At 56.8% G+C, this 12,704-nt stretch overlaps 1 protein-coding gene across 5 annotated transcripts in view; it reads left to right on the top strand.

Moving 5' to 3' along the window:
- Positions 1–12,704, top strand: part of ATP2B4 (ATPase plasma membrane Ca2+ transporting 4) — a 119,910-nt gene that overhangs the window by 72,744 nt on the left and 34,462 nt on the right. For 3 of the 5 annotated variants that reach the window (XM_075910017.1, XM_075910013.1, XM_075910015.1), the window contains exons 7-13: positions 604–639; positions 3,257–3,412; positions 4,388–4,602; positions 5,646–5,888; positions 7,893–8,134; positions 9,502–9,736; positions 12,507–12,686. In XM_075910017.1, the coding sequence (XP_075766132.1) occupies positions 604–639; positions 3,257–3,412; positions 4,388–4,602; positions 5,646–5,888; positions 7,893–8,134; positions 9,502–9,736; positions 12,507–12,686 (1,307 nt within the window). The remainder of the gene's footprint in view (positions 1–603; positions 640–3,256; positions 3,413–4,387; positions 4,603–5,645; positions 5,889–7,892; positions 8,135–9,501; positions 9,737–12,506; positions 12,687–12,704) is intronic. The other 2 variants (XM_075910014.1, XM_075910016.1) reach the window with 1 other exon arrangement.

The following is a 12,704-nucleotide window of genomic DNA, read 5'->3' as shown; positions in this document are numbered from 1 at the left end:
CACTGGGTGGAACTCCAGCCTGTGTTCTGCAGCTCGGACTGGATGCTCACAGTGGATCCTTTCGGAGTGGCCTTACGTTCCATCTAGCCACACCTGCATGCCCTAGCTGAGATCAGGTCCTCTTTGCACGAGGTGCGGTACAAACACATAGGCAGCCCCGGTCAGGAGGAGTGAGCTCACATACTAAAGAGATGAGACCACAGGTGGGAGAAGTGGAGTCGTATCTCCCCATTTCAAAGATGGGGAAACAGAGGCACGGGGCGTCGTCTGTGGCAGAGCAGAGAACCGAGCCCCCATGGCGCCTGATGTTCTTCTGTCCCCAGTGACTTCCTCTGACAGAAGCTTCCCCTTTCCCCATGGCTACACGCTCCTTACAGCAGCAGGAAGAGGTGGGCTAGTTTCCTTGGCTGTTAGGGGCGGGAGGCACCTTTCACCGCCTGAGTCCTGGTCACAATTCGATGAAGCCCTGCTGCTGTGTGGTGTGCGGGATTCCTGGCATGTGAGTGCCAACGTAGAGCGCACCCAGGGCATCCCGCCAGCCTGGACGTTAATGTCAAGAACCGTGTGCTCAGCGCTCCACCCTTTTTCTCTTTGTCTGAACAGGTAAAAAAGCAGGAGCCCCTGAAAATCGCAACAAAGGTAACCAGCCTCTCTCCATCCTTTGAACCAGCACCACACTAACTACCGAGCATTCCTCCTTCGTTCCTTCTTCCCATGAGTCTGTGCTCTTCGCCGCTGCAGCGGGAATCTCGCCTTGTTGTCCTGGAAGAGGGTGTAACAGTCCGCACAGTGCTAACCTCCACGTTTTCTTACCCCCGAGCAGCGTTCCCTGTAAGCTGAGCGCTTGGGTGGCTGCCCAGGAGAGATTCAAAAGCTGCCCAGCTGATTAGCAGAGTGCCCACTACTTCCCACAGCCTGTGTTTCTATGGGTGGTGCACATTTGCACATGCCTCGGTGCACAGAACAAAATTCATTCTGCACAGGGATGGAAAAAATTACAGGAAACATTGTCCCCAAGCCGTCCTCTCCAACTAGGGGCCGGGCTCCAACCCCACAGTCTGTGCTGCTGGAAGTGTAGCCCCCTCTGACAGCCTAGAGGTCTCATTGTAGAGTTTGGGGGGGATTTCATCATGTGCAGAGAGGGGAGATGATGGTTTATTCTGTGTCCCATGAGGCAACCTGGCCTCTTTTGGGAGAAAAGTCTAACAAAAATCAGCACAGTGAGATCTGTGGGGCAAGGAAGGTGAAAGCAGGGAAGCCTCATTGTTCTAGGCTAGGGTGTTTTCACATCGGCCTAGATATAGCCGATGGAGAATAAACCATTGGGACCAGATCTGCCCTGGATGGTTCTCCCCTGTCTCTGATCTGTGGTGTCAGTTTCTGCCACCTCCTTGTACTCATGCAAAATCGATCACGTGGGATTTTTCCACAGTACAGCAGCCAGCGGTTCCCCTCTGCTGTGCCTGGATGATTGATTGGGAACATGGAGCCTAGTGAGGAGAGCGCTCGATGGCAAAAGGCGGGCGGGGGAGGCTGGGGTTTTAATTCTGTGAGCACAAAGAGCTGCTGCCCCCCTGCAAGTCTGATTCTATGGCTAGACCTGGATCGGTGGTGGATCTGACCTGTGCAACTGTTACACCCTGTTCTTCTCATGGCCTTTTTGAATCAAAGTGAGCGTCTACTCTCCAGTATGTTTCTCACACTGTTCTTTCCAGGCTGTGTAGAGGAAGCCCATTTCTGCACCTATCTGTTTCTCCACCTCTCTCTCTCTCTCTCTCTCTCTCTCTCTTCTCTCAGCAGTTTGCGTTTCCTTCTTCCAAACTGACATGTCGGGTTATTTTGGGTGTTCTGTGGGGGTTTTGTTTTTTTGGGCGGGGGGGGTTTCCCCCTGTTTCTGTCCTGTCTGTAAGTCCTAACCATGGAGCTCACTATTTTGGAGCAACCGTGTGAGTTCTTCTGAATCTGTAATACTTTGCTGGAGACTAGAAAGGGGAATTTGCTCTGAAATAGCCAGGTTTGGTTCTGTGCAAAGCCTTGCTTTCTGATTGAGTTTAGAAAACCCAAATGACCCAAGAACTGAGAAGAAGCCAAATAACTTCTATTAATTTGGTGGGATGTTCTACTCATCTCTACACACACAAACTTTCTGTTGTGTTGGGGCTTTTGGGGTTCAAATACTCAGCTAATGTAGGCCAGCATAGATCCATTCAAAGAAATTTGTGGGCTGGATCCCAGAGGGCTGAGGGTAAAGGAGTCGGTTCACTCCTCTACATTAGTGAGTCAGTCTCCATCCCAATCCTTAACTCCCCCCTCCACTCCACCCTCTCGAATGCTGTCTGCGTCGTAAAGTGACTCCACAGAGTTTCCGCGAAGGTGTTGGAGATCAGCCTTGGCACATGCCTAAATCGGGAGCAGAGAAAAGGAAATACTGTTACATAGAGTGATGTTGACTTGTGGAACTCATTGCCACTGTCTCTTGGAGGCTGAGTGATTAGCAGCATTCCAGAAAGCACAGCACATTCATGATGATTATCTGGTGTTATAAAATGTACAATCAAAGATGACCAAGCCTTTTGGAAGGGATCTAAACTATCATGCTTCAGGGCGTAAAGTGGCTTCAGGTGGGGGCTAGGAGGAAACATCAAGGTATTTCATAATGACCTTCGGTAGGGATTCCTGCACCTTCCTCCAAAGTAGCTTGTGCTTCTGGCCACAATCCTGGATTATCCTGTAATCCGATCCAGCCTGGCTATTCCGATAATCCTGTATTCAAAGGACTTAAACACTTAGCAAATTAATTCTCCTAACACAACCCTGCAGGGTAAGTATTGTTAGCTGCATTTTAGAGGGGTAAACTGAGGCAGCAAAGGGACTCTTGCCCAAGACTGCCCCCACTGGCAGAGCTGGGAATAGAGCCCAGGAGCCCCACAACTTAGTAAGGTTGTCCTTCCTCCCCAGGAGTAGCCAAGTAGGGACACGTTTTCTTTACCTGGGAAGTGGGGCAGGGAGGGCAAGGGAGAGAAGATGCCATGAGCTGTACCAGCATCTTGCTCTGTGGGGCAGGCTCTCTGGGACTGTGTAGGCCTTAACCTTAGTATGTGCCGGTTGTGGGCACACGGGGGAGGCGGGGAGTCTTTTTTGCTCTAGGTTTCTCTCTCTCTCCCTCCACCATCTCTCTTGTCAATGGCGTCAAAAGCTTCTCCCCCACTGCCCCTCCCATTCACCCACTGTGTCTCTTTTGCCCCCCGGGCTGTAGCTAAAACTCAGGATGGCGTGGCCCTGGAGATCCAGCCCCTGAAGAGCCAGGAAGGGGTGGAGAATGAGGAGAAGAAGAAGGTGAAGGTCCCAAAGAAGGAGAAATCGGTGCTGCAGGGGAAGCTGACCCGCCTGGCTGTGCAGATTGGGAAGGCAGGTGAGTAGCGGGAGGGCGGATCTCCGCTCTCAGACAGCGCCACGCTGGGCCTCTCCCCGGTGCCGCTGCGGGGCTAGGATGTTGCACGAGGTGTAGTGTCTGTGGCTGGCGGGGACAGAAAGCTTTCTGCCAGAGGCTGGCACAGGGTGAGGTGGGGCTGCTGTGTCAAGTGCCTCCTGCTGGTCCAGCCTTGGAGCTGCACCCTCTGCTTGGCTGATGCCCCGTCCTCCCGACGGTTCACCCTGCTGTTACTGCCGGGGTACGTTCTAGGCCCTTCTCTGCTGATTCTACACCATGGGCAGCGGGTGAAGGTAGAGCTTGGAGGGGGGGGCAAGCCCCCAACCTCATCCCATCTGTCCAGGCCCCGCCCTCTGGCATCACGGAGCAGTGGGGTGGGGTATGGCCCTGGCTTCCCTGGCCCCAGAGCATTGGAACGAAAGATGCTTGGGGGCAGCAACACTCTGCCCCCAGTACACCTACCATAGGGGTTCTGGGGGCGGGGTGTGGGCGGGACCAGGCTGGCAGTTTGGGAAGGCAACGCCCCCTCCTGCCTCGTATATCGGCCCGTCCACGTTCGACACCCAGCTCTGCTCAATCCTCAACTCCGCTCTCCCCTGCTATGCTCCCGTCCTCCATATCCACGGTCACCAGCAGCCCCTCGGCTATTCCAGCCCTGGGGTCCCACACCCCTCAGGCCTGGCCTGCAGGCCTCTCTGCTGGCTGAGTCCGTGGGCACAGAGACCCTGCTACAAACACATTGAATTGTCGGGGCAGGTTTTGCTGTGGATGCCGAGGGAAAGAGCCCCCAGGGTTCACTCTGCGCAGGCGGCCTCAGCAGGGTTCAAGGCCCGGGGGAGCAGGGCAAACTCCTATCAGAGCAGCTTTCCCAGCCTGGGAGTGTGGGGGGGTGCCTCTTGCGGTGGACGAGGAGGTGGCTTCAGGCGCTGCTGGTCTCTCACCTGTCTCCTCCCCTAGGGTTGATCATGTCGGCCATCACGGTCATCATCCTGGTGCTGTACTTTGTGATCGACACCTTCGGGGTGCATCGCCGATCCTGGCTGGCGGAGTGCACCCCCATCTACATCCAGTACTTCGTCAAGTTCTTCATCATCGGCGTCACCGTGCTGGTGGTGGCCGTGCCGGAGGGCTTGCCGCTGGCTGTCACCATCTCCTTGGCCTACTCCGTCAAGGTGGGGCCGCAACTTGGGCAGGGAACACGTGGGTGACTGTTTGCCCTGAGGGCGGTGGGTTTCCTTTCTCCACTGCAAGGCCAGAGGCCGAGAAGATGGAGGCTTGTTTTCCCCATCTGTTTGGCAGTGAGGCTGGGCCGCATTAGCAGCCGGGTGAGGAGAAGGACTCTGAATCGCTTTGCTGCTGTTCCCCTGTCCAGTATCCTGCTCTCCCAGACAAACCTCCCTTCCTCTTGTCCTGAGTAAGCCAGGAGCCCAGCCAGGCACTGCTGGGGACACACATGGCCAGGAGAGCGCCAGCAACATGTGCTTCCATTGGTGGTGCACATCTACACATGCCTTGGTGCACATCATAAAATTTATTCTGCACGTGAATGGAAAAATAATCGAGGGAACATTGCTATGCAGTACTATTAAACTGGTGCCCCTGTGCTCAATGGCAGACCAGGGGGGAGGGGATAACAGGTTTTTAGAGATGTTGATTTTCTAATCTTCAGCAACACACGAATGAAATGTTTCCAACGCAAATTTTAAACTCAGGTCCTGTCGACTCACATAGTAAATTCAGAAACTGACCGTCTAGTCCTGGGGTTGGCAAATGCCTGTCCAATGGCTTCATTGCCGCTTGACTGGCTCTTTCACAGGTTCAGCTAATCTCTCTGGCAGGCCGTGTCACTTTTAAGCTAACTAGATCCTTTCCGGAGGAAGCAGAGCCACAGAACGGAGATAGGAAGAGGAGGGTTGGTGGGCATTAAGACCCAGCGGTGCCCCAAATTTTCAGGTGTCCTGCGCAGCCGTGTATTCTGCGCATGGGTAAGGACGGCTCTTGGTAGGGAGTTGGGTTGGGCCTACGGAGATGGCCTCCCTCGCTGAGGTGATGCTGAGTGCAGAGGCTATAATACCCACCCCCCTCCTCAGCCCTTAGCTCCAGGATCAGCCCATGGCTGTGACCTCAGGCTCTGTGCCCTGTGAAGACCCCAGGGTAGGAAGAAGCATCCCTGCTGTCGTAACCCTTTCCCTGCCTGTCTTGTGTCCCGCTGCAGAAAATGATGAAGGACAACAACCTGGTGAGGCACCTGGATGCCTGCGAGACCATGGGCAACGCTACGGCCATCTGCTCGGACAAGACGGGCACGCTCACCATGAACCGCATGACCGTGGTGCAGGCCTACATGGGCGACACCCACTACCGGCAGATCCCCGACCCCGAAGCCATCCTGCCCAAGGTCTTGAACCTCATTGTCAACAGCGTCGCCATCAACTCTGCCTACACGTCGAAGATCCTGGTGAGTCTCCCTGGCCCCTGCTGTTCAGACATTGCTTCTTGCCCCTCCAAGCGCTCCGGTGGCTGGAACGGCCCAAAGGACCAGCACCGGGGAAAGAATGGGCCTGTGATAGAAGAGGGGGTGTAAGACTGACCCCCTGGTGAGCAAGGGGTTAACGTCAGCTCACACCCTTTATGGCGGGGTGGGGAGCTGTGTTCCCTCTTAAGATTTTCCATCCATGAGAGGAGGGAGTTTTGTCTTGTGCACCAATCTTGAGGTCATGGGCGCTTGTTCGGATGTACCACCCACGGCACCCAAGTTCTAAACCTCCCCCTTTTCCCCTCTGCTGCCATGTCTCCCACCCTTCCATCGCCGCATCTGCTCCCCTGGTGCCTGCTGCGCCCCCCCCCCCAACCTCCTGCTGTTCTGGATCCTTCCCTTCTCGCTCCCCTCAGCCCTCCTGGGGCTTGCCCCACTCCCCATCCTCTCTGACCCCTGCACCCACCCTTCCCTTCCCCCTGTGCCCACCCCATACCCTCTCCTAACACTTGCCTCTACCCACATGCCCTGCCTCTCTCCTCTGCCCTCTGGTGCCTCCCCTCCAGACCTCTCCCTGTGTCTGCCCTTCTGCTTCACCTCTACAATCCCCCTGGCACCTGAACGTCCCCTTACCCCCTGCACCCTCCTGGTGCCTCCCCCTTCCCTTGCTGCCCCTGCCCTCCCAACACCTGCCCCCCTGGCCCTCTTCTTCCCTGGTGCTCACTCCCTCACCACCCTCTGCCCCAGTTCTCCTCACGCCCCTCTGTGCCCTCACACATGACTTGCTCCAACCCCCCTTCCTCATGCCCACCCCTCCTTTCACTCCCTCTTCTCCCTGCACCCCCACCTCCCCTCTCCTCTTGCCCCTCCCCTCGTCCAGCATCACCCTGTCCCCTCCTCTTTTCCACCCCCCCCCCGCTGACACCTTCCCATCACCTTCCCCCACCCACTCCTCCTGCCTTTTCCCCTCATTGTTTCCTCTTAACCCCCTGGAATTTCTCTCTCCTCCACCCTGCCCCTTTCCTCTGCCCTGGCCCCCTCCTCTCCCTTCAGCACAAGCCCCTTCCACCTCTCACCGCCCCCCTTCCGCTTCCCTCACCTTCCTGACACCTGCACCCCTCAACCCCCTCTGGCTCTCTGGTTCCGGGGTTGGGCCAGCTGAGGCTCTGCAGAGGGGGTGGGCAGGACTGAAATACTTGGTGTGCACACATCTTACAGGGAACCCGGCTGGGGAACCTAAGGCCCAGGGGCCATATGTGGCCTCTGGCTTGCCTGGATCTGGCCCCCGAGGCTCGGAGCTCCCCCCCCCCCCAGCAATAGGGAGCCCGCACTGGTGCTCCAGCCCCCCCTCCCCCCCCCACCATGAGGCTGGAGCACACAAAATCTACTAGCCTCACCACCCCTAAACTCTGGTGTGTGAGGGGAACGTGGAGAGTGCCTTTCTCCTTCTCAGTCAGGGCCCACGTCAGTGAGGGGCTGGTTTTTCTTTTTTGCTTCTGACTTGCGTGCAGCCCCCGACCCAGAAAAGGATCCCCCGCCTCCTGCACAGCTGACCCCAGGCTCTAGTTCAAACAGGAATGAATTCGGGGAAGTCCCTGCGGGAGGCAGGAGTTCGGATGAGCTGATCACAGTGGTCCTTTCCATCCCCTCGCGTGGCCCTTTACACCGAGGCCTCGATGGGCCGACCTGGGCAGTGAGGGGCTGAAACAACGGGCCTGGTTGTCCGCTGGGGCTGACCACAGTGGCGCTGTGTGGATGGGCACCCGCTGGCGCCCTAGCTCGACGGACTGGAAACCACCCCCATTCGTTTTGGTGTATTGACTCCGGCCACAAGCTAAAAAACTCAACCTCGGTTATATCCTTGCAGAGAGAATTTCTGACAGCTTTCCCCCCGCATCCCCAACCACAGTGGGCCTGGCTGGGAAGGTTTGATTGACTGTTTTTTTTATCCCCTCCCCCATTCTCCCCGCTCCGGGAACTTTTTAGCCCCCAGAAAAGGAAGGGGGCCTCCCACGGCAAGTGGGGAACAAGACGGAGTGCGCCCTGCTGGGCTTCGTCCTGGATTTGAAGCAAGACTACCAGGCGGTGCGGAACGAGGTGCCCGAGGAGAAGCTCTACAAGGTCTACACCTTCAACTCGGTGCGCAAATCCATGAGCACGGTGCTGCAGAACCCGGACGGCAGCTTCCGCATGTACAGCAAGGGGGCCTCCGAGATCATCCTACGCAAGTAACTACCCTTCCTGCCTTCCTGGTGGTCTGGGGGACCCTTCCTGGGGTCTGCAGATTGAACCCACCAGTGGGAGTGGAGGGCTGCAGTGGGAACATCTCTGAGAGACCTCTTGTAAACCAAGACACACACGTACACTATCTGCAGGACAGAGAACAATAGTCCCTTGTTCCTCTGATGAACTTTTTTCCAATCTGTAGCTCTCAGGGTACTTTACAAAGGAGAGCAGTATATTTATCCCCATTGCACAGATTAGAAACCTGAGGTCCAGAGAGATGCGACTTGATTGGGCACCGAGCAGACTGGGAATGAGCTCTCATCTCTAGTCCTGCTCTGGTGAGCTATCCACTAGGCCACACTGCCTCTGGGGTAGCACTCAATGAGGTTCTCAAGTGGGAGGATCGATTGTAAGAGCATAATCCCATGCAGGACAGCCCCGTGGCTTCGTCCCCAGTTGCCTGGAATAAAATGCGGCCTGTTAATTGGGGTTGGGGGAGGTTGGCATGTTTGCTTCATAATTATTTTGTCACTTCTGCTGCATTTGTGCTCCTGGTAGCCAAACTGCTGTGCCAGAAGCCGTGTTGGTGTCTCCAGCCAGGCAGTGCCACGTATCTGCCAGGGAGCATATTCCAGAGAAATTGCCAGCCCCGCTTTGCAGCCTTGAGAATCTAGGCCAGTTCAGGGAAGGAAGCAGCCCCCTAGTCTTTTTTCCGCAGGCTCACCTGAAAACTCTTGAGGTTCATGCCTAACTGACAGATAAAAAGGGTTGCTAAATCTCTCTGGCTTAGTCTCTTCCCCCTGTGAGGTTAGAGCTGGGGGGCTTGCCTCTCTTTTACTCTGCAGGTGGCAAGCCTTTCTCGCCCAGTTCTGGGCACCACATTTCAAGAAAGAGGAGGAGAAATTGGAGCGGGTCCAGAGAAGAGCAGCAAAAGGTCTAGAAAACATGACCTAGGAGGGGAAACTGAAAGAACTGGGCTTGTTTAGTTTGGGAAAGAGAAGACTGAGAGGGGACGTAATAGCAGTGTTCAAGTATCTAAAAAGTTGTTACAAGGAGGAGGGAGAAAAATTGTTCTCCTTGACCTCTGAGGATAGAACAAGAAGCAATGGGCTTAAACTGCAGCAAGGGAGGTTTAGGTTGGACATTAGGAAAAACTTCCTAGCTGTCAGGGTGGCTAAACACTGGAATAAATTGCCCAGGGAGGTTGTGGAATCTCCGTCACTGGGGATAGTTAAGAGCAGGTTGGATAGACACCTACCAGGGATGATCAGAGGGTGCTTGGTCCTGCCATGAGGGCAGGGGACTGGACTTGATCTCCCTTCCAGTTCTAGGATTCTCCATTAACTTCCTAAACTTCTCCTGGGTGCAGGTGCACAAAGATCCTGGACAAGAATGGGGACCTGCGGGCGTTCAAGGTGAAGGACCGGGACGAGATGGTAAAGAAGGTGATTGAACCGATGGCCTGCCAAGGACTGCGCACCATCTGCCTGGCCTTCCGCGACTTCCCCGCTGACGCCGAGCCCGACTGGGACAGCGAGAACGAGATCCTGTCTGACCTGACCTGTATCACCGTGGTCGGCATAGAGGATCCTGTCCGGCCAGAGGTACCACAACACCCGCTTGCCTTCCTGACACGGGCAGGCCATCCCTTCCCCACCCTGCTGTGGGCATGAGCACGGTGCCCCCCGGGGCACAGTGGCTATGCAGTGATGAGAGCCCTTCTAGAAATGGGGGGGCTTGAGCACCCTCCCCAGAGATGCCTTGCAGGGCGCCACACATCATCTCACTCGAGTCCTGTGCTTTATGTGTGAGGTGCCCTCACTCCATGCCACGATCAGGAGCCCGCCAAGTGCCAGGAGGCCTATCCAGCCGGTGCTGCTGGGGGCAGGGGTCCCACGGGGGGGCAATTGCCTCAGGGCCCGGTGATTCAGAACCCTGGGTCTTTTAGAATCGCTGCTGGAACACTTCAGAGCCCTGCACAGCACACTCTAAGGGCAGACAGTGGGGGGGGGGGGGGGGCGCAATGCTGGCAGCCCTAGCCCCGCCCCTTCTGCCTGAGACCCCACCCCTTCCAGCAGCGCAGAGCCTGGGTCCCCTCACACGGCCTAGAGGCCCAGGGATCCTGTCGGCCCCCCTAACCAGGCACCTCAGGCGGGCATATCCCCACAAAGGCCTCTCGGTCTGGGCAGGACCGCCTCTCCGGCGCCAATGTTCATTGCTTGAGGTAGCAGAGAAACCAAGGCAAAGTCTTCTCACGGTGGAAGGCAGTTGGGGGCTGATTTGCTGCCCCCCGGGGTGGGAGAAAACCCTTGACAGGAAGCTGTTTTTCCTGCAGCCCACACGCTCCTTCCCCTATTCTCACGGCTGGCCTGGGGGTGACGGACAGACTGCTGAGCTAACGCAATAAGCAGTCCCATGCCTGCCTCTTGATTCCATTTCGGAGCCTGCCTTGCTCGCCTCTTTCCCTAATTAGCCATTAAAGTATCTGGACTCAGGAATTGCATTACACATGCCCGGTCTGCAGGCCTTGATTTGATTTGCTGATTTCTCAGTAACATTCCCCCCACCCTTCCCGCCCCGGCTCAGGCTGGTTCTGTAGGAGATAAACCCATTAGCGCAGCGATGTGCCGCTGCAGCCAGAGATGCCAGGCCGGGAGAGGGGCGGGCTGCTGTCAGTACGTCTGCGGGTAGAGCAGGAAGAAATAAAACGTCCCACGTCTTGATTGATGGGTCATCCGGATTGGGCACCGGAGGTTCCCGAGCCCTGTGGCATCACATGGAGCAGGCAATGAAGTTACGTCTCCCGGGGGGCAGCAGAGGAAGGGCACTGCAGCCAGTTCCCGGAACGGCGCTGAACAGACGCGCTAACCTGGCTAGAGCCGTGCAGAGAACTAGCTCGTTGGTTGGAACCGCTCAGCCAGGGCCTCCGCTTAGAAGTGAGCCGGCCCCTCCCAAACGCTCTCGTAACTTGAGTCCCCAGTGCATGGCCCGGTACAATGGGGCTCTGTTCTTCTGAAAGGTCCTTCGCCCGAGTCGCCATGCCCTGCCTCTCTGCTCCTGCAGAGCAAGATGGAGACTTCCCGCCCTGCCCTCCAGTAGCCGGTGCCTGGTTCTCGACTCCCAGTGGGCCAGAGCCGAATCAGCCTCCCCGGTCCACGGTCTGGGGCCTTCCTCCGAGACTACCCTGAGCTTTCCTCAGCAGGCCTCTCTGACCGTGTTGTCAGTGACCCGCCTGATGGGAATAAATGAGGCCTGAATTCACCAAAACTTAAGCCTCTCTCCTTCTCCAACCCCTTTAGACCATTTCTCAGGCCCACCCTGGGCCCCTTGATCTTCAACCCCTGGACCTTCTCCCACCCCCGACTTCCCCAGAGGCTCCTCTTCGATTCACACTGGCTCACGCCTGGGCCTGAGCCTCTCCTGACCGCTAGGCGAGGCTGCCTCTGTGCTTCATGGCCAGGGAGGCCTCGTGCTGCATCCCAGCTGGCGGCGTGTGGCTTGTATGTCCGTGTTTCCATGCCTCTGCGGGCTACCCCCCAGTCCTCCATTTGTACTGTCCAGATGGGGCCCTGTCACGTTGTAATCACACCCTGTCCCACGGCAGTGAGGTCCAATGGCCACCGTCTGTAAATTAGTCCTTGAGTCACCAAGCAATACAGCCTAATGGCTGGAGTCTACAAAATAGCTTTTAAATTGCAGGACAGCACAATCCAATGCCAGAGTATATAACGCAGCCCTTGGGAACAGGGCAATATAGCCTAATGGCTAGAGTCAGTGGGGTTGGGGCAGCAGCAGCGGTAGGGGGACCTGGGCCCACCTTACTCTACCAGACCCTGACTCAGGGCCCTGTCTGTGGGGAAGTGGTCCACCACTCGCTTAGCGAGGAATCCCACAACACGCTGAGCTCACTCGGGTGGGAGATACCACCCGTGCACCCTCCTTGGGTCGCTTCCTACCAGATCTGGCATTTGGGGTGATCCACGTAGGTCCTCAGCCTCTGCAGTGTCAGTCTCCTTCTGCAGCTCTGGAGGCTCGATTCCGTTTCCTGGGTCTCCAGCTCCTGTCATCAGGGTCTTTGGCCTGGTTATCTCTGGCGCTTCTGTAGCAGGGTCCTTCCTCTCCAGCGTGCAACCCGGACTGAGCTGAGCTGCTGCCTTTTATACTACCCCAGCAGTTGGAGCATGCCCAGTGCGGCTGGGGGTGTGTGACTTTCTCCGCCCAGAGGGCATTAAGCCCGCCTGGCCCAGTGCGGGGTGTGTACATCCTGTCACAGGCCGTTTGAGCCTGTCTGACCCCATGGGTTTGTTTTCCCCAGCTCCTCTTTTCCGGTCTGTCTCTTTCCCACAGTGTCTCTCTCCCTGACCTCGCCTGTAGGTGCCCGAGGCTATCACGAAGTGCCAGCGTGCCGGCATCACCGTCCGCATGGTGACAGGTGACAACATCAACACCGCCCGCGCCATCGCGACCAAGTGCGGCATCCTGCTGCCTGGGGAAGACTTCCTGTGCCTGGAGGGCAAGGAGTTCAACCGGCTCATCCGGAACGAGAAGGGGGAGGTAGGAATCCGGGAGAGG

The sequence above is a fragment of the Pelodiscus sinensis genome, chromosome 27 (genome assembly GCF_049634645.1).
Source record: "Pelodiscus sinensis isolate JC-2024 chromosome 27, ASM4963464v1, whole genome shotgun sequence".
Taxonomy (NCBI): domain Eukaryota; kingdom Metazoa; phylum Chordata; order Testudines; family Trionychidae; genus Pelodiscus; species Pelodiscus sinensis.
Note: the sequence above shows the minus strand (reverse complement) of the source record. Positions and strands in the feature narration are given on the sequence as shown.